The sequence below is a fragment of the Phyllobates terribilis genome, unplaced genomic scaffold (genome assembly GCF_046119375.1).
Source record: "Phyllobates terribilis strain yellow unplaced genomic scaffold, ASM4611937v1 Scaffold_2__4_contigs__length_985480577, whole genome shotgun sequence".
Taxonomy (NCBI): Eukaryota; Metazoa; Chordata; class Amphibia; order Anura; family Dendrobatidae; genus Phyllobates; species Phyllobates terribilis.
The window spans coordinates 94,996,049-95,017,848 of record NW_027362762.1 but is presented as its reverse complement, the minus strand read 5'-3'; the positions used below and the strand labels follow the sequence as shown (position 1 = coordinate 95,017,848).

General features: G+C 44.7%; 1 protein-coding gene across 1 annotated transcript in view; it reads right to left on the bottom strand.

Moving 5' to 3' along the window:
• CRYL1 (crystallin lambda 1) overlaps positions 1–14,039 on the bottom strand; it is a 192,461-nt gene extending 178,422 nt beyond the window's left edge. Inside the window, exon 1 of the mRNA XM_073662382.1 lies at positions 13,868–14,039. Coding sequence (XP_073518483.1) covers positions 13,868–13,908 — 41 coding nt within the window. The 5' untranslated portion in view covers positions 13,909–14,039. The remainder of the gene's footprint in view (positions 1–13,867) is intronic.
• Between the last annotated feature and the right edge of the window lie 7,761 nt (positions 14,040–21,800).

The following is a 21,800-nucleotide window of genomic DNA, read 5'->3' as shown; positions in this document are numbered from 1 at the left end:
TTGCCAGAGATTTTTGTGCTGGATGTTACGCTGTCTGGGTGAACTGATGCCACTGTACTTGGACTATTTTTGTTTTCCTTAGGGCCATGATATGATTTATTAACTGCACGGTTTATAAAGTTTGAATAAACCTGCCTGGAAATTGTTTAAGAAATTGCTTCTCATATATACCTCAAGCACTGCCGAGTGAGCAGAAATTTACAATTGGTGCAGAATGCAGGCAAGATTCCCAAGGAGCACGGGTGATTGCAGCCTGGAAACTGTATTTTCTGGGTCATGGCAGCTGTAGCAGTCAAAGCGCGGTCTGAAGCCAAGGAGTAGCTAATCAAGCAGCTGGTTCAGGCTAATATGCAGCAGTAGGAAGGCCAGCTGGAGATGAATAAACTGTTGATGCAGCAGTTGCAGTTACAGCAGCAACAAATACATCAGCAGCAACAACAGCAGCAGCAGATGACGCGCCTGGCAGAGGCTGTCCATGTCAAGGAAGTCGCACTGTCTCCAACCAGAAGTGGCAAGACCTGGCAAGGAAGTCGATAAGGGGGGCGCTACAAAAGATGACCCTTGGTGATATTGAATCATTCTTGACGGTGTGCGAAATGGCCGTGGAATGGAAGAAACAGCAGTGGGTGTGGGTCCTGGCACCATATCTAATGGGGGAACCGCAGAAGAACTATTATGACCTGGCCTTGCCAGACACAAAATAGTTGAAAATGGAGATCTTTGCGCAATTAGGATTAACTGTGACTGTCAATTTGCAACTGGTGCATCACTGGGCCTATCAAGAGAGATCTCTCCCATGACCTGTTTATACCAAGGATGGTAACAAAGACGAGGGGGCACACTATGCATCTGGAGGAAAGGAGGTTCCTGCACCAGCATAGAAGGGGATTCTTTACGGTCAGAGCCGTGAGACTCTGGAACTCTCTGGGAGAGGAAGTGGTGATGTCCAACTCACTTAAAGAGTTCAAGAGAGGCCTGGACACCTTTCTTGAGAACAATAAAATTACATCTTATGCTTAGTTAATTAATCCAGGGATTTAATCTGACTGCCAGATTGGTGTCGGGAAGTGAATTTTTTCCTCAATGATGTAAATTGGCCTATACTGCATGGTTTTTTTTTGCCTTCCCCTGGATCAACGCTGCGGAATAGCTGCAGTGCACAAGAAATAGGCTGAACTGGATGGACGCTTGTCTTTTTTCGGCCTTATAAACTTATAAGATGACAAACCTCCCCGATGCAAAATGTTCGGCCTATTACAAAAGTGTTTGAAACCAGAATCCTTCTCCCCAGTGCAGATGGTGTAGCGGGTCTTCATGGTAAGGTTCATACACTTCATTCCATGGTCAGTGAAGACCAAGGGTTGCCCAGGGAGATCTCCAGAATGACGATGACCTGGTGGGCCTAGTGGAAAGATACCAGGTGGTTGGGAGTTCCTTGGGGAAACAAGGAGTCTTAACATCTCCATACTGGGGTTGCCAAAGGGGGGTTAACTCCCAAAATAAGGGAACTAAAGCCATACTTAAGGGGGAAGTCCAAGGGCCCAGGAAGCGTCTGAGTTGTTGCCAAAGGCCCCATCTAACAACATGGTTTGTTGGAGGTGTCACGCTCGATAGCCGCCCATTGACCCACGACCACCGAGCCAATGGACTGCAGCATAGGTCAGCGTTGCTCAAATTTTGCATACCCTGCCTGGAGTGCTGACCCGTAACCTGGTGAGGTGCCATATGCATGTTCAGTATCAGTGACTGGTCTATTCTCTATTGGATTTTGGAGTTTGGCTGGTTGCTGTGAAGGTGGTGAGCGTTACGTGTATCCATTGGGACGCTAAAAATTACTCTGCTAAAGATATGAATAGACTCCTCTGAGGTGCTACTATTAAAGGCTGAGTTTAACAGAAATCTCTGAAACGTTTGAAGCCCTTGTTTGGACTCGCTAATTACTTAGGTCAATTTGTTAGAATCTGATGTGATCAACTAGAAACAAGAGGCAGTTCCTGGTTTTCCTGAGTTAAAGGAAATTTTCTTATCTGGCCATGCATTGGTCCAACTCAACCTGGAGCGTCCCTTTGTAGTGGAGGTAGATGCCTCAAATGTTGGAGTTGGAGTGGTGTTGTCATAACTTAACTTTGACCATGTGCCTTCATTTCACTAAAGTTTTCATCTGTCGAGGGAAATTATGCTAACGATAATCATGAATTGTTGGCAATCAAATGAGCTTTTGAATAATGGTGTCACTTTTTAGAAGTTGCCAAACATAGTCTCTGTTAACAAATACCACAAAACTTTTACGTATAGCAAATCAGCCAAGAAACTAAACACTAGGCAAGCTAGATGAGCTTTATTCTTTTCTAGGTTTGATTATGTTGTTTTGTTTAGAACCGGTGCCAAAAACATTAAAGTCGCCGCTCGTAGTTGTCTGTCTCATAGTTTCTGTCCATCTCAAACTGAGGACTATAATCAAATTCCTATACTGGTCAAGGGTATAGTCGTGTCTTTTGAGTCAGTGGAACTTGTGGAGGAGATCCGTAGATCTCAAGAGTGAGTCCCTGACAAAACATCTACTCAAAAATTATTTCCGCTCTCCCTGTTTTGCCTGTTTTGTATGGAAGTCATTTGGAATCTCATGATTAAGAATTCTATCCATCTGGCATCTAGGAAATTTTGTGGCAAACCATTGTTTGAGATTGTAAGGAATATGTCATGGCATGTGAAATTTGCCCCCGAGCCAAAATGTCACGTCCCCGCTTTGCCAGAATTCGCAAGTCCTTACCTACTACTAAAGCTCAGGTCCTACCACCCATCTCTTTCTGTGGACTTTATTACTGACCGACCATCCTCCGAGGGTAGGACTGTTATTTGGGTGGTATTGAACAGACTCAGTAAACTGTAATTTTTTTACTCTGGCTAGAAAGTCTAACTCTCAAACTCTAAGTTATTTATTAAACACATTGTGCGTTTACATGGGATTCCAAAACATTGTTAGAGGGCAGCATGATGGCTCAGTGGTTAACACTGCAGCCTTGTAGTGCTGGGGTCCTGGGTTGAAATTCCACCAAGGACAACATCTGCAAGGACTGCGTATGTTCTCCCTGTGTTTGCGTGGCATTCCTCTGGGTACTCCGGTTTCCTCTCACACTCCAAAGACATAGGGAATTTACATTGTGAGCTCCAATGGGGACAGTAATGTCTGTAAAGTGCTGGGGAATTAATGGCACTATATAAAGTGAGTAAAATAAATAAATATTGTTTCTAACCAAGGAACTCAAGTTTGTTTCCAAATACTGGAGGACATTCTATAATCGAATCAATTTTGAATTCACCTGCTTACCACTCAGAGACCAATGGTCATCTTCAATGTTACGTTTCTGATTATCAGTCTGACTGGAAGAATATTTGTCTTTAGGTGAGCTTGCTATTAATAATTAGCATCAAAAGTCAATTAAGACCTCCGTGTTCTTCTGTAATCATCCTCGTTTTAGTTCTTTTCTGAATTATTTTCTCCAGAGGCTGGGAAATCCGTAAACAAGTTGAAACGTATCTGGTCTAAGGTCATTGAAAATCTGATAAGGGCACCAGGCAAACAGGCCTCCTCTGCGAATAGGAAACGCATGGGTGGGCCAAACATCGATGCTGGGAACAAGATGTGGTTATATTAAGGCTCAAGGTCCCTACTGCTAAACTTGGTCCCAAGTTCATTCTTTGATCCGTCATAAATGAGGCAATTAATGCAGTAACCATCTGTTTGAATCTTCCCCCTTCGTTTTGAATTCCAATGTTTTCCATAAATTCCTGCACAAAACACACCATTTACCTGTGCACCCAGTTAGTAACCCTCCTACTGCTGTGTTAGAGGCAATCCTAGAGTATGATGTACAAAAAAATCCTAGATTGTGGGGTTGTGAGAGGGTTCCTGCAATATCTTACACATTGGAGGGTTTATGGGCCAGAGGAATAATAATAATAATTTTTTATTTTTTATAGCGCCAACATATTCCGCAGCACTTTACAAATTTTAGGGGGGGGGACTTATACAGACAATACAGAATAAGCATATCTCATCTTGCGTTTCGGCTAATATCAATGCTGACAACCTAATCAGGAGGCTCTCTTGTTCTTTTTCTGCTAATCTTAGTCCCAAGGGTTTGGAGGCCCCTCGTAAGGGGGAGGTGGTACTGTTACCTCCCTGTGTGTGCTTGCTCCCTCTGTGTATATTGTTGTTCAGCACCATGAATTTATTGCAGGTGAGAATGCCACAGCTCTGTTTAATATTCTGGGACTTGTGATGCTTTCCAGGCAGGGAGCTAAAAGACTTCTCATTATCTCACTATATAAAAGTCTCTAGCTTTCTGCCTCTAATCACCAGTTAAAGAAGGTTATACCTGACTCTGGATCTTTTCCTTACCTCTAATGCCCTAATCCCCGGTAATTTAGTTTCTGACCTTGAATTGTCTGACCTTTATCTTAGGATTCTGAATTGTTTTATGCCTTCTCTGGTTTAGAACTGGTTTAGGCGACATTTCTCGGACCAGCCCATTCCACCCACCAGCAGCCTCTTTGTGGACCCAACCCAGGGAGCCCTAAGTTCAGATCCTTGTACAGGAGTTAAAATGTGAAGGCATGGGTTCCTCATTGACCCAATAGACATAGTGGCTAGTGCAAAACCTATCAGTGGAAGGCCTATTAAGATCTGCAATGACATAACAAACAGAGCTACATTACACACACAATTCTCATTAACATTACACACACAATTCTCATTAAAACCAGAAAGCTTTATTTTGGTCTCATTCAACCACAAAACATTGTTCCAATAGCCTTTTGGCTTGTTAAGGTGATCTTTAACAAACTGCAGACAGACAGCAATGTTAATTTTTGAAGAGCAGTGGCTTCCTCCTTGAAATCCTGTCATCCACATCATTGTTGTTCAGTGTCCTCCTGATGGTGGACTCCTGAAAAATAACATTAGCATGAGAGATGCTGATAGTCGCTTAGAGGCTAACTTTAGGTTCCTTTGTGACTTCACGGTCTATTATACGCCTTGCTCTTTGAGTGATCTTTGTTTGTCAAACACTCCTGGGGAAGGCGATATTGATCTTGAAATTGATCCATAACAATCTGACTGAGATTGAGATTATTTATAACCTTTTCCAGCTTGATGACCATCAACAACTCTTCTTCTTTTGAGGTTTTTGGAAATCTTCTTTGTTTGCTCCATAACTTCCACAAATGTATTGTGAAGATCAAACTTTCATAGATCCCTGTTCTTTAAACAAAAATACTTGAATGTCATCCTATTGATTGAAAACACCAGGCTCTAATTTCACCTTCAAATTATCTGCTAATCCTAATGGTTTGCATACATTTACCACTCACAGACATGTGATATTGGATCACAAAGTTTTGTCATCAAATCTGTAATTAATCTAAGCTCTATTTTAGAAAAAGAAAATATAAATCAAAGAAGATTTTCGCTTGGCTGCAGAAGAGGTAAGAAAGAGACTGCAGGCATTACCATCAGAGAAATACTTTGACAGTACAGTAGTATGGGATCTAGCAGCCTGCACAGTACTATCTTACATGCAAGCTCTCTAAGTCAAATAAAATGTTTAATAAAAATAGAAAATCTCATGTTTGTAAAAATATTTTCAGTAATAAATAAGGTGTTCAAAAGGTTTATAACAGCACTGTCCACAGATTGTGGTTGGTGTTGCTGCGCAACCCATTACCAGGTAAAACCAGTGAACAGTGAACGGCACTAACTCTGTAAGAAAAGGATACATATTTTACCTCTTGTGCCACCTTTAGCATCAAAGACTGCATGCAACCAAAAAACTTTTAATAGCTGAAGTTAACACTCACATTTCTATGGAGTCATTCTGCTTCACTCTCATTTGCAAAATTGTTTTATTCAGTGACTGAATTGGATTCAACAGGAGATTTCAACTAGACTTGAATTTGTTCCTTTCGAGTTACAAAAAAATGGAATTTGAGTTTTATACTTTGGATGATTGCCTTGCTGCATAACCCAATAGTACTTGAGCTTCAGACTATGAATTGATGACCAGATGTCATCCAATAGGTAAACAGAATTTGTTGTTGTATTAATTATGCCAACTTGCTCAGGTTCTAAGGCAGAAAAGCATGAGCATACCATCACAATGCCGCCACTAAAGTTGCTATGATGTTCTTGTGGCTCTGTAGGGTCTTAAAAGGCAATCAGAGCAGTATAAATGAATGATATCCATCGTATTCTTCCATGCTAACCAAGTGGTACTCTTGACTGGAAGCAGTGGTGAGAGTGACACTGTATGACTAACATGCCATATTCGATTCTCCAAAGAACTGTGATAATGGAGGCCGATGTACACACAGGCTCATTCACAGAAACATAGGACTATTTTGATATTTAATTTCAAGGTCTTCCTGTCCTATTAGTTTAAATATTTTCGTGCAGAAGTGGTGTAACGCAACACACATTGTCATTGCAGACATCTAGGGTAGAATTACATGAAGCCTGGTGAACTCAACTCTAATATTATCCCAGGACATTAGCAGAACAACATTTCAACATGTCCGGAAATCACTTCACCTGAAGCCATATCGAGTGTCAGTTGCACAAGTGTTAAAGGAGTAGAATTAGCAGAACTGTGTGGTGTATTTAAATTGGTTACTGGATATGAGTTGCGGTAGTTATTTGGCCACGTTGCACTATAACATGTCTGATGAATGTACATCTGTTAGAACACACAGAAAATTCACATCACCTGCACAAACAGCTACTTCATGATTGAAAAAAATTGGAACTAGCGTGCTGCTATTGGTATTAGGAGTGTGGATCCATTATTCTTCAAAGCACATGAAGACAGAGCTGGGTACATGGATACCTTTGAGCAATACTATTAATGAAAAATTACCCCAAGCATTGGTGTGGCTTCTTTCAACAGGGTTCTGCATTTCATGGCCCACCTTTTTCCCGGTACCACCTTCAGAAATTTCCTAGCTTTATGTTCCTTTTTTTTCCCCCCATTATGATGAACCACTTGACTGTCAGTGATTCTTCATTGGAGAGAGGGCCACAAAATTATTATTTTTTTTAACATGATGGCTCAATAAAGATATCCTTCCCCCATAATATTTGAAAAAACTTTCAATAAAAACATTTTGAACACAATAAAGATATCCTTAAGGCCAGGCTCACACAATTGTATTTGACAGTCGTTATATGAACCTCAATACCTGGACTGATCGCGGATCTTCCCTCTGACCTCGTGTTGGGAGACCCATCACAGACCAGGTATTGCAGTCCATATACGAACCGTGAAATACACTTGTGTGAACCCGGCCTTAAAATGAAGTGCACATTACTCTGCAACCGATTTGTTTCAAACACATGCACCAATAGTGGATACTATAATTCCACATGCACTAAAAATTTATAAAAACTGCTAAATATAATTCCATTTCCATTGCTCTTTTTCTGTAAATTGTCTGTATTTTCCCGTTGGACATACTCTTCGTGGTTTCACATTGTTTTTTTTTTCCTCTGGTCAATAGTAGGTAATAGAAGTGTTAATGTATATGCCAGAACCTTTTCCTGGTGTATATATTTAGCCTAAGCAGGATTTACACATCAGATAAGTTATCGTATGCAAACAAAACAGACCAGCTTTCATCAATGTGCTAGATTCAATTTCTACCTGCTTTAAGTTCCTGTGTCCATTTTTTACCATTTATGTGTCATTAATTTTTTTCCCCTTCTCCCATGACAGCACCACCTGAGAGAGGGTATCCGCCCACCAAGGACAGGAACCTACTGATTAAAAAGGCGGTACTTCTCTTCCGCATCAGTTTTGGTTCCTGTCCTTGATGGGAGCCTCTCTAGGTGGTGCCTCGCCTACCTGATCGTGGGGTCTGGAGAGTGGATCCCGTGATCGATGCGGCCTGGAGACTGTGAAGATGCAGCTCTGTTCTCAGCCCCATTTTGCTGGTGCCTGGGTCTGCGTGCGGGGGGGGGGCGCCTTCCAGGGTTCTCTCCCGCGTGCACCAGGTCTTGCGGCCGGGACTGCACACGCACGGAGGTCCGTGGCTGGGCACGCTGGCAGGCAGGCCTTCCAGGTCTGCGCACGTGCAGGTCGCGTTGCGCCCTGTGACATAGTGCGCCGGAAGTTCGAGCTGCGCACGCGCGGGGTCACGTCGCGCCCTTGCACGAGTGCGCCGGAAGTCCAGGTCTGCGCATGCCCGGGGTGCGATCACCATGATACATCCCCGTTCACAAGAACGCCGGGAGCCTTTGGGTCTGCACACCGACAGTAGGGATCCTGCAGCGTAGCGCGCCAGCAGGCCGGGACTGCGCACGCACGGAGGTCCGTGGCTGGGCACGCTGGCAGGCAGGCCTTCCAGGTCTGCGCACGTGCAGGTCGCGTTGCGCCCTGTGACATAGTGCGCCGGAAGTTCGAGCTGCGCACGCGCGGGGTCACGTCGCGCCCTTGCACGAGTGCGCCGGAAGTCCAGGTCTGCGCATGCCCGGGGTGCGATCACCATGATACATCCCCGTTCACAAGAACGCCGGGAGCCGTTGGGTCTGCACACCGACAGTAGGGATCCTGCAGCGTAGCGCGCCAGCAGGCTAAGCAAAAAAAAGTAAAGAAAAAAAATAAAAAGAGAGGAAGAGAGCACGCTGCCGCCGGAAGGGGAGGGGCCCAAAGGAGGTGGAGCCCCTATATGCTTTAAAAAGATGGGAAGGAGTCAAGATGGCGGTGTCTGCATCCCCGTCATCATGAGTGAGGAAATGCAGTCACCTGGGCAGCAGCTGTCACCGCTGCAGCAGGAGGAACAGCAGCAGCCACAGGCGCCTAAAAAGCGTAAACAGCTTAAGCAAAATGTGAGACAACCGGAGCAACGGGAGTCTTCCCATCATCAGAGCCACAGCAGTGGGGGTCGTACGAGTGCCGGCCGAACCGGTCAGAAGAAATCTCGAGAGTCCACCTCCGCCAGATGGGAGCGTTCATGTGAACGACAACCACCGCCTCCAGTACCCTAGTCTGAACGGCAATGTGGTGAGTGATCTTCGTGGAAGCTCACCTTAGTAATGTGCTCTTCTCTGTTTTTTCTCTTTTTCATTTCTTTTGGTTGTTAGGAACCTAAAAAGAGTAGTTCTAAGAATAAGAATAAAGAGTGTGCGTTATGTAAAGTTAGCCTTCCCAACTCCTACGCTAAGAACTTGTGCTCTGGACGTATCCAGAAAACTGTAGCAGAGGAGTCCCCTAGCTGTTCTATGGATTTAAAAACCTTAATCCAGACAGAGGTCAGGGATTCTTTAAAGAACTTGACCTCACGTAAGAGGAGAAAGCAGAAACGGGTTACCTCGGACTCAGAAGAATCAGTAGAGTCCCGTATCGCGAGGGAATCTCCTTCCCCCTCTGACCTCTCGTCATCGTCTTCATCAGGATGGAGGGGGTAGGCCATGTTTTTCGGTTGACAATACTGAAAGATTAGTCAAGGCTATTAGAGTAACTATGGGTATTGCCAATGCCAAGGCTCCCAGAACAGTTCAAAATCAAAACTCTGCTCAATCCCAGCTGAAGGAGACTTTCTTTTCGGAAAGGCCTTAGATGACATTCTGGATAAGGCCGCGGACAAGAAACATGGGTTTCCTACTGTATCTGTTCCCCGATATAAGAGCTCCTTTCGGAAGAGGAAATATAATCTGAGCAAATTTTCCAGAGACCAAAGTAGTTGGAGAGACAGGAAGCCGAATAACAGAGGCTTCATGTTTGGGGGTCCATCCTCCCAGAATAAAAAAGCCTCTAAGTGATGGGCCTCTCCAGGTAGTCGGAAGGTTGTCCCACTTCCTTCCCGCCTGGGAAAAGATCTCGTCCAGTGCCTGGATTTTAGGGATAATCGGGAGGGGGCTGAAGTTGGAGTAAAAACCATTCCCAGAGACACCATCAGGATTTCAGCCCCCAGAGGCCTAAGAGAACAGATGGCCCTGCAGCAGGAAGTACTCGCTCTGGTTGTGAAGGGGGTTCTAGTAGAAACACCAGTACCCGAGCAAGGGAGAGGGTTTTACTCTCTTCCTAATAAAGAAAACAGTTTGCAGCTCTTCCTTTTGGCATCTCCATGGATCCAAGGGTTTTCACAAAGATTAACCTGGAAGTCACAGCGCATCTAAGGGAGAAGGATATCCTAGTCATCCCTTACCTGGACGATTTTTTAGTGGTGGGCAGTTCAAAACATCTCTGTGCACTGGCTCTGGCGGAAGTCATAGCCAGTCTAAATAGCCTGGGATGGATTTTAAATTTAGAAAAATCGGGACTAGAACCAAAAAAGGTTCAGTCCTTTTTGGGTCTCATTTTACACTCAGAAAACCAGACTTGTCTTCTGCCAGAGTACAAGAAATTGAAGATCAGCTTCCTCATCTCACGCGTAATCAGCAATCCATCCATCACCCTGAGAAATGCAATGTCTCTATTGGGTACGATGACATCTTGTATCCCAGCAGTACAGTGGGCCCAGTTCCATTCCAGACGTCTACAGCAGGAGATTCTGACAGCAGACAGACGTCTCAGAGGTCACCTGGATGGAAGAATATCCCTTTCAAGTTTGGTAATCAATTCGCCGGATTGGTGGATGAATCCGGTAAATCTATCTCTGGGGGTTTCTTGGTCTTTCCAGGTGTCGGATACGATTACGACAGACGCAAGCGCAGAAGGCTGTGGAGCTCACCTGAGAGATCATTCAATACAGGGCTTCTGGTCAGACAGCGAGACGGGTCTCTCCTCCAACATGAGGGAGCTGTTGGCAGTCAGAAACGCGGTAGTAGAGTTCAGTTCTCTTCTTCGGGGTCAACACATCCGGATAATGTCGTACAACTGAACGACAGTCGCCTATATCAATCATCAGGGGAGAACAAGATCCCTTCCTCTGATGTTAGTGACAGATCAGATCCTTCATTTTGCGGAAAGTCATCTATTCACGCTCTCGGCGCTGCATATAAGAGGAGAAGAGAACGTAAGAGCCGATTTTCTAAGTCGGCACATCTTGAAACAAGGAGAATGGGAATGGAATCCAGCGGTATTCCAGCATATTGTCGGCCGATGGGGACAACCTCAGATAGATCTGTTTGCAAACAAATGCAATCGGAAAACCAAAATCTTTTGCTCCCTGAATCCAAAGGAGAAGCCTTTTGCGGTGGACGCGCTGCAAATTCCCTGGAACTTTACCCTGGCCTATGCCTTTCCCCCTCTAATGCTGATTTCTACTATCCTGAGGAAGATCCGAGAAGAACAGGCGAGGGTTATATTGATCGCCCCCTTTTGGCCCAAGAGACCATGGTTCACTTGGATGAAGAGAATGTCCCAAGCGGAACCATGGGTCCTTCCGGACACCCCAGATCTCCTCAGGCAGAGCCCAGTCTTCCATCCCCAATGATCGGGCCTGCATTTGACGGCCTGTATTTTGTATTATTCACTACTAACACAGGAGGGGTTTTCTCCAGATCTAGATGCTACTCTACTGGCGAGTAGGAAGCCGGTGACTACTAGGATTTATGGCAGAACCTGGGCTAAATTTCTGTCTACCTTGGGTCAGTCCGCCAAAGGGAGGGTTCCTATTGGGACCATTCTGGAGTTCCTTCAGAAGGGCTTAAGCATGGGGTTAGCCACCAGTACCCTTAAGGTACAAGTATCAGCTCTGGGGGCACTATATAATTGCGTCTTGACAGCAAATAGGTGGATCATCAGATTCATTAAAGCTTGCAGTAGATCTAGACCCATTCCTACTCCAAGGATGCCTCCTTGGGACCTTAATCTGGTTCTAGAGGCGCTAACCCAGCCTCCCTTTGAGCCCTTAGAGAAGGTTTCGGAGAAAATTCTCACCTTGAAAACAGTCATGCTGGTAGCTCTAACATCAGCTCGTAGGGTTAGTGACCTGCACGCGCTGTCAGTAAACCATCCGTTCACTCAAGTGTGTATGGATAGAGTAACGTTAAGACCAGACCCGGCCTATCTTCCAAAAGTAGCCTCCAAATTCCATAGGACACAAGTAATTACTCTCCCTTCCTTCTATCCTGATCCTAGAGATTCTGAGGAACAAAGGCTTCACACTTTAGATGTAAAGAGGGTATTAGTCCAGTATTTGGAGGTGACGAAGGCCTGGAGGAAAAGTGACGCCTTATTCATCTCATTTCAGGGGGCTAGGAAAGGGCTTAAGGTTACAAGGGAGACCATAGCTAGGTGGGTCAGGGACACCATTGGTTTAGCATACTCTTCTAGCAATCTGCCAGTTCCAGAGAACCCGAAGGCCCACTCCATCAGAGCTGTAGCTGCTTCCTGGGCTGAGAGGGCGGATGTGCCCATCGACATCATATGTAAGGCGGCAACTTGGTCATCCCCCTCTACATTCTACAAGCATTACCGTCTTGACCTTTCCTCTTCTACTGATCTGTCCTTTGGGAGGAAGGTGTTGCAAGCGGTGATCCCTCCCTCCGGTGTCTGATCTCTCTAAATCTCTCAGGTGGTGCTGTCATGGGAGAAGGGGAAAAGATCCTAGTTACTTACCGGTAACAGGATTTTACAGAGCCCATGACAGCACCCTATTAATTCCCTCTCCTCTATCACTTATGGTGTGCACTTCTAAGGATGTTTTTATAAAGTAATGTTTTGGTGGTAGTTGTGTACTAACCTATTTTTCGGAGGCCCTCTCATGCTCTGAAACAAAAACTGATGCGTAAGATAGGAGCCGCCTTTTTATTCAGAAGGTTCCTGTCCTTGGTGGGCAGATACCCTCTCTCAGGTGGTGCTGTCATGGGCTCTGTAAAATCCCGTTACCGGTAAGTAACTAGGATCTTTCTCATAGAGAATGAAACTGATTAAGGTTTCCCAAACGTTTCCAAGTATGTCGGTGGAAAATATACAGCACGCGGATGCAACATGGATAGCGTCCATTTTTTTGCGGATGTCCTTTTTTTGGCTGACAGCCCTGTAGAATATACCGTAATCAGTATGTGTTGCATCCTCAATATAAAACCAGATAGAACATGCAAAAATCATACATGTGAATAGGGGGGGTCTAAGTACCAGGAATATGCAGTGTGTACTTAGCCTTAGATAAGGTATGGCACACTTCAGTTTTCTGACACATCGGCAACATGATGGAATTTAAATTCTTTTACATCTTTCAAGTTTATTTTGGAAATGTTCGCATTTAAAAAGAGCAAATGCAATGCACTTAATATATCAGGGAATTGCCATTAATACAATATACTAATTATATGTATTAATGTAATTTCAATTTGCTGAATAACTTGAAATCAGAGAATGTGTTTCCGCAACCTATCTGTATGGAAAGGCACACGTATACTATTATGTGGAAAATTAGCCAGGATCAGCAGTTTTTGCTTCCTGTTTTTGGAGGGGGGTGGGAATTTTGGAAAACTGAATCTCTGAGCTTAAAATAAATTTTACAAGAGTCATACAAAAGCAATATATCATTCTCTGTATAATCTAAAACTATCATTTTAATAATTAATAAATTCAGTTAAAATAATAAATCTATAAATCATAAATATCTATAAATAATATCTCTAAAATATCTATGTTTTACAAGTATATTTAAAATAATTAGTTTTTCCTTTGGGCTCCTGTATTAAATTTGATATCAGGTTATCCCGCATTGGGTATAAACAGGCTCTTGTGCTTAAAATATTGTAGGACTACAAAACCCAGATTGTCACTTTTGGAATTAGAAATTTCTACAGCAGCTTGTGAAAAGTTAAAATTGCTTAATTCTGCAGTAAACTCAAACAGTTTCAATATAAGCTGAATGCAGACAGGAATTGCAGTTCTAGCAGTATGCTTTATATAATTACCTTCCAATAATCACAATACTCCCTTCCTTTGGGTCAGGCATGATCACCGGTAGTGTATTTTGACTACAAGTGCAGATTGCAGAAAGGATCCAGACTAGCAGCACAGTTTCACAACCCTGACTATTTACGTGGTGTCTGCACGACCTCTCATACAATCTGTGCTCTGATTGGCTGTCCTGAAAGGCTCCAGCCTGAAACATGACATGTGCATGGGGATTGGGTGCTGATATTCAGTCCAGTGCTCCACCTTCATTTCATACAGATCTGGTATGGCAAACACAAGTGCTCAGGATTGCTCTCCATGGTTGTAGGGCAGCCCTTCCTGACGCAAACTATGAGAGGCATAGTATAAAAAGTAGGCTAACTGAGCCAGTCAGTTAACCCCTGAGTGGCCTGAAGATCCACCTGAATCAGATTTCAAAGTGTACATTTGCCCTTGCATAGACAGCAATTCCTAAATGCGTGTATGTCCATTATATAATTAGATTTATAAGACATCAGATTTTATTTATTTTACTCACTTATATAGCCATTAATTCTACAGCGCTTTACAGACATTATTGGCACTGTCCCAATTGGCTCACAATCTAGATTCTCTATCAGTGTGTCTTTAGGAAGAAACCGGACAACCCGGAGGAAACCCATGCAAACACGGAAAGAACATACAAACTCCTTGCAGATGTTGTCTTTGGTGGGATTTGAACCCAGGAACCCAGCGCTGCAAGGCTGCAGTGCTAACCACTGAGCCACCGTGCTACCCATCGGATTGTGTTCATCTCTCATCAGTAAACACCGAATGCTGGCAATCTATTCCAGCATCTTATTATTAAGATAAACGGTTCTCAAAGTGTCCTCAGACTGATCATTTGTAGTCTGCAGGGAAATGTACAATCCCCATACATCGCTACTACAGTAAAAATGGAGTGTGGCATGATGCCCACTGAAAGCAAAGGTCTGTCACATGTAATTTGCCTATGTGCTGGATCCCACAGAGAGACCTTCTTCATAGTTGATCTCCACTCCGAGTAATAAATGTATTTCCCATAATGTGACAATGCTGGAGCATATTTTATTATAAGTCTGTGTTGTTACGTTCCGCTGTTACTCTTAGGTTGACAGCTGGGTGTTACCAGTAGGGGATGTTCCAACACAGAATGACACTGTCCAATCAGTGTTGCCAGTGTAAGAGCTAATTCAGAGATCCATGAAACTCCATTCGAGCATGGACTGGAATTCACGGACTGTCTGCGGGTCTCTCGGCTGCTTCAAACATCCATGAAACTCGGTCCGAGCATGGATTGCAATTCACGGAATGTCCATTGGTTTCCCGACCCAAGCGTGATAGCCTCATATAAACGTCCATGAAACTCGGTCCGAGCATGGATTGCAATTCACGGAATGTCCATTGGTTTCCCGACCCAAGCGTGATAGCCTCATATAAACGTCCATGAAACTCGGTCCGGGCATGGATAGAAATTCACGGAATATGTGCGGGTCTCTCGGCTGCTTCAGACATCCATGAAACTCGGTCCAAGCATAGATTGCAATTCAAGGAATGTCCATTGGTCTCCCGACCCAACCATGATAGCCTCATATAAACATCCTTGAAACTTGATCCAAGCACAGACTGCAATGCATGGACTGTCCACACGTCCCCCAACCCGACCGTGACAGCCTCATATAGACATCTGTGAAACTCAGTCCAATCATGCATGGACTGTCTGAGGGTCTCTCGACACGAGCATGACAGCGTCATATAAAAATCTGTAAAACTCTGTCTGAGAATGGACTGCAATGCACGGACTGTCCGCGGGTCTCCCAACCCGAACTCGACAGCCTCATATATGCCTATCTTTGTAGGGAATCCAAGGGTTAACATTTCTCCTTGCAGAGAGTGACAAGTTAAACATGTCAAGATGAGGAGATTTTTAAGCCGCACTGCTCCTCTGGGAAATATGCAAATTGTCTCTCCAGAGAGGAAGAGGACTAGAACCCTAGTGCCACCTATAGGAAGTGGCAATCCTAAAAATCTATATCAACTCTCTAAAGAGTATTGTCACATGACTTAGGATAAAAGCCAGAACCAGAATCTCAATTTGCAGACACTGTGTTTAGGGGTACTGCCCCTTGTCAGTGCCAAACCAGATCTCACACTTTGCACTGATGAGGTGCACTACCCCGAAACACAGTGTCTGCAAATTGAGATTCTGGTTCTGGCTTTTATCCTAAGTCATGTGACAAGGCTCGTTAGAGAGTCGATATTGACTTTTAGCATTGCTACTTCCTATAGGTGACATTAGAGTTCTAGTACTCTTCCTCTCTGAAGAGACAATTTGCATATCTTTGTAGGGAAACACATCTTTGACAATGTTGTTTGACAATGGTAACACCCAGTTGTCAATATATTTCTAGGAGGAATCACAGTGCATAAGTTCAGCAAAAAGTTCTATGAAAAGATGCTCCAGAACTCTGATTTTATGGAAAATACTAGAATATATTAAAATAGACGTATCAGGAATGGGGAGAGGTCTTCTTTAGGTAGATGCATATATGGATGCTTATTAGGAATAATAATATAAAAGCTAAGCCCACCACTGCACAGAATATTTTTTCTTGTTCATTTGCTTCCTAAATGCCAAGTTAATCAACTTTCTAAATAGTCTTCATATAAAAAAGTCTACCATTTTGCAGCATGGTGTTTGTAGGTTCTTTATCTAGCCCAGTGCTAGCTAATTGGTCAAATCTCCTGCTTAGTTTTGATAGCCCTCTCTGCTCTACCCCTCCCTCTCTGAGTGCTAGAGATAGCATCAGGTCCAGAGAGAGTTGTACACAGATCTCTACAGAATGGAGATTGGAGAGAAAGGATCTATATTCTCGGGGAGAGCAAAAAATAACCTATAGGATAGAATCACATAACGCTGTGCTGATATGTGAAGACAGCAGCATACTGGGTACACACAGACGTCACTCACATCCAGCCTATACTACTGGAAGAGACACTCCCGCAAGAAAAAAATCTGAAACTTGGATTAGACTGCATACTGCATAGCAGGGGGTCTGAGAATAAAGATTGCAGCCTGAGACTTAGTGCAATTGTATTAACTAAAGGTAACCACTAGCATGTAAAAATAATTTTACCAATTTCAAAGGTATCTACAGCCTTTATGTGAGCTGCTTTTTTACACTGCGCATGCGTCTCTTTTTTATGTGGTGTGGAAAATTAAAGGTGTCAGTGATGGAGATGCAAATCATCTCTACATCTAGCATTTTAACGTAAATTTGGATATTTATTTCTTGTCTATTTTAAAAGCAGTCTATATGTTCCTCCAGGTTCTCTATTATACTACTAAGCAAATAAGAATGAAATTAGGCAAGTAGCCCTGAAAATGCTTGTCTAACTTTGTTGTACATAAAATTCTACTGAATAAATAGGCGTATAGTCTGATGGATACAAATAAGGATTGTCAGTCTGTGAAGAATAGTACTAAACACAGAACAGTGTTTAAAATTAACACATTTAGTCAGTCAATCATAAATTCTCAGGTACAAATAAAACTAACACCTCAGAGTGTAACATATTGTTGCCTCTTTGGCCTGATCTGCTTACAAGAGGAATTATAATTGTAGATCGGTTACCTAATAACAATACAGCTTGCCAAATGTGATGACAAGCATACAAATATTAGTGTAGTAAAACTAACATAAAACCAAAAATACCCATCCGCCCAGCCCCTGCTTCCCCAGACCGTCTAACAGGAGCTCTATCGAACACTCACTCTGCCTGCAACAAACTTTCATACATCCACAATCTTTTCATTGCTAAAAATTCTCCTTCCTCGGCATCACTGAAACCTGGCTCATCCCTTCTGACACAGACTCCCCAGCTGCACTTTCTTATGGTGGATTTCATCTTTCTCACACACCCCCGTCCTAGCAACAAGCATGGTGGAGGAGTTGGTTTTCTCCTGTGAGATAAATGCTCCTTCACCTCAATTCCACTGCCACCCTCCTTTACTATCCCTTCTTTTGAGGTGCACTCTGTGTGCATCTATTCACCCTCCAACCTCCAACTGGCCGTCATTTACCGCCCCCCCCCAGGGACAGCCACCACCTTTTTAAACCACTTCACCACCTGACTACGTTACTTCCTTTCCGCTGACATCCCCACTATCATCATTGGTGACTTCAACATCCCCTATTGACACTTCCCACTCAGTTGTCTCTAAGCTTCTACCTCTCACTTCCTCCTTCGGCCTTGCTCAATGGTCTTCGGAAGACACTCACAAAGAGGTCCACACACTGAACCTAATCTTCACCCGCCTCTGTTCCCTATCTAACCTCTCCAACTCACCTCTTCCTTTCGTCTGACCACAACCTACATACGTTCTCTTCTCTCTCCTCTCCAAGTGCACAATCCCCAGTCCACAAAATAGCACACCCCCTCGCAGAAATCTCAAACACCTTGATTTACACTCACTTTCTGAATCCCTTCTCCCTCTTGCAGACGTAAGTTCTTTACACAATGCAGATGCTGCTGTCACTTTATATAACACTACCACAGCTGCAGCTCTCGAATCGGTCGTCCCCTCACACACACTAAAGTTCACACAATCAACAGGTAAACCTGGCACACCAGCCTGACTAAAGAATTGAGGAGGGCTTCCAGGGTTGCTGAGCGGAGATGGAAAAGATCCCACTCCAACAAGCCCTTCATCACATTCAAACAATCCCTCACTGCCGCAAAACAAACCTACTTCTCATTTCTCATATCTTCCCTGTCTCACCTCTAAACAGCTATTCAACACTTTCAATTCTCTCCTCCATCCCCCAGCATCTCCTCCCTCTCCTCTCATATCAGCTGAAGACTTTGCCTCATTCTTCAAGCTGAAGATTAATAACATCAGACCAACCTTTCCCTATAGCCCCTCCTCATAACTATTCAGCTCTCCTCCTCCAAAACCAGCTTCTCCGCCATTATGGAAGATCAACTGTCCTCTCTACTCTCCAGATCACATCTCACCACTTGTGGACGTGACCCGATCCCATCCAACCTCATCGCAAACCTCACCACAGTCTGCCCTGAAACCGACCTTACTAAAATCATCAACCGCCAACTAACTGCCAAATCCAAGCGACACTACTCTGTCCTCCTCCTCCTGGACCTGTCCTCTGCCTTCGACACAGTGGACCATTCCCTCATACTACAGATTCTCTCATCTCTTGGTATCACAGACCCGGCCCTATCCTGGATCTCTTCATACATAACAGACCGAACATTCAGCATCTCCCACTCACACACCACTTCCTCATCTCGGCCTCTATCTGTCGGTGTCCCAAGGTTCAGTTCTAGGATCCCTGCTTTTCTCCATCTACACAGATCTAGTTCTTTGAACCCGATATAACCTCCTTACTACCAATAATCCCACAATGTTTGTTCGCTATCTCATCCTTCTTCTCTGCTAGATTTCTAAAACTTAACATGGACAAAACAGAATTAGTCATCTTTCCCCATCTCACTCAACTCCCCCAACAGACATATCCATCAAACTCAATGGCTGCTCACTCTTTTGAGTGCTGCAAGCTCACTGCCTCGGGGTAATCCTTGAGTCTGATCTCTCCTTCAAAACACATATCCAACACCTTCTCTACTCCCCTCTTATCTCCTTTTTCCACAATCGCATACTAGATTTTTCCCATGCATCCCCCCTACTCTGGAACTCTCTACCCCAACATATCAGACTCTCACCCACCACGGAGACCTTCAAAAGGAACTTGAAGACGGGTGGCCTCCCCAGGGTAAACAGAGCAACTCCTCTATATCGACATCGCCTAAAAGGAGGCCTAAGAGTTCCTAACCTATCCAAATACTACCAAGCAGCCCAACTAACTTTATATCATGCCTACACAGAATCCCCCCTGTGGCTTTCCCTGGAAGTGCCATCCAGTAACCCTCCATGCCCTTACAGCCCAACGTAAATGACTCACTCAGGGGAATGGGGGATGACTCGGTACTCGGGCCTTTAGCCTGGCCTTGTAGGGATGTCGCGGTGGTCGGCTCCCGGGCCCGTACCCTGGGGTCGCTCCTTTAAAAAGGGTGGATAATTTGTTAAGTTTATAAAAGTTTGTGACGCCACCTTTGGCTTCTGGTGAGGATCACCAGCGCTGCGCAGTCCACTGAGGTCGATGATAAGGCAGCTAGATGATACAGCTCCCCACAGGTAGAGCTAGGCCTCAGGGCAGTGTATGGCGGGGATATGCAGGACATGCGAGACCCAGCTGGGTCAGAGCAAGAACAGGGACAGACACGATAGTCACTTCAGTACCTTTTACTGATGGAAATTCAGGCACGTCCCGGAGCACTGTAGGGTGAAGGGTGCATGTCAGGATCCTCCCCAATGAGCGGGTTTTTGGGCCTCCTGTTTCTTGCTTCTGCGTAGTAAGTTTCTGACCTGCCTGGAGCTAGGCCTAACTTTGTCTCTGTCCTGCGCTGGCTGACCTTGTGGTAGGGCCTTTCCTTGGAGTGCACGCTCCCAACTTACGGGGCTTATGTGTCTCCTGGCTCTGTTACGTATCAGCACTTTAGCGATCCTGGGACTGGTAGTTCTCCAGGGATTCCGGTTTATCTTACTGGGTCGTGGAGATCCCGGTAAGCTTCGGACCCGGTGTCCGGTAACTTCTTCGGGGTGAGCCAATTAAGCTCCTCTGCCCCCTATGTACTAACTCTCCTCTTGCTTTCGGCCTACTCGGGCCCTCACTAGGCTACTCACACTAACGGCAGCTTGCCGCGCTTCACCGATCTTATGGCGCCGGCACACCTAAAGCTCACCTCTCTGAGCTACACGGAGTCTTGATCTGGATAAGATCCACTGCAGAATAGCAATTGCAGGAGCTGAAACAGGCTTTTGTCCTCTGACGTAACTCTTCTCAGACTGCACTGGACTCACTGCTAAACCAGAATAGACTAACTAACTGCTGCCTGGCTCCAGCTTCCCTATTTATCTATCCCTAACGGGCTCCCTCTGGTGGTCTGAGGTGGAAGGTGGAGATGTGTGAATGGTTATGGGGGCCTCTTGTGGAGGAATCCTTCAATACACCCTTCTAGGATCTGTGATACCAAGCACAGCTGGTCGTCACAAACAACTTACGAACCCTATCATTTCACATTCACTCAAAACGTGTGACTCCCTAAAATAGTCTTTGAATCTAATCTCCGCCTTATTGCCCTCCTTTGGGGCAACCCACAATTCCCCCCTGGTAACGAGTCCCTCTTGAATTGTCGCTCATGGGTCGCAGCAGGGATCACAAGAGTCCACCACCTATTTAATGTCAATGGTATTATTCCATTCCCAGCCCTCCAAGAAAAATACAATCTCCCTCTAAAGCCCCCCGTCACACTAAGCGAGATCGCTAGCGAGATCGCTACTGAGTCACAAGTTTTGTGACGCAACAGCGACCTCAGTAGCGATCTCGCTATGTTTCACACTTCGCAGCGACCAGGCCCCTGCTGTGAGATCGCTGGTCGTGTCGGAATAGTCAGGACATTTCTTTGATCGGTGATGCCCCGCTGGGTAGCATGTATCGGTGTGTTTGACACCTTACCAACGACCTTGTTGATGACTCAGACACAGAAACACATAGGCGTGCATCGTTATACAGATCTTTACGGGTCGCTGCATCGCTGCTGCGTCGTTGGGAAGATCTGACTGTTTGACAGCTCACCAGCGACCACATAGCGACGCAGCAACGATCCCTGACAGGTTGTATCGTTGTCGGGATCGCTGTAGCGTCGCTTAGTGTGACGGGGCCTTTAGAGAAATATTTCGTTATCTGCAACTTAAGCACTTTATCACCTCACTAATAAGAACCAAAGATGCCATCAAAACCCACATGCTCCAGGTACCATTTCACTCCTTTATTCCCACATTAACTACAC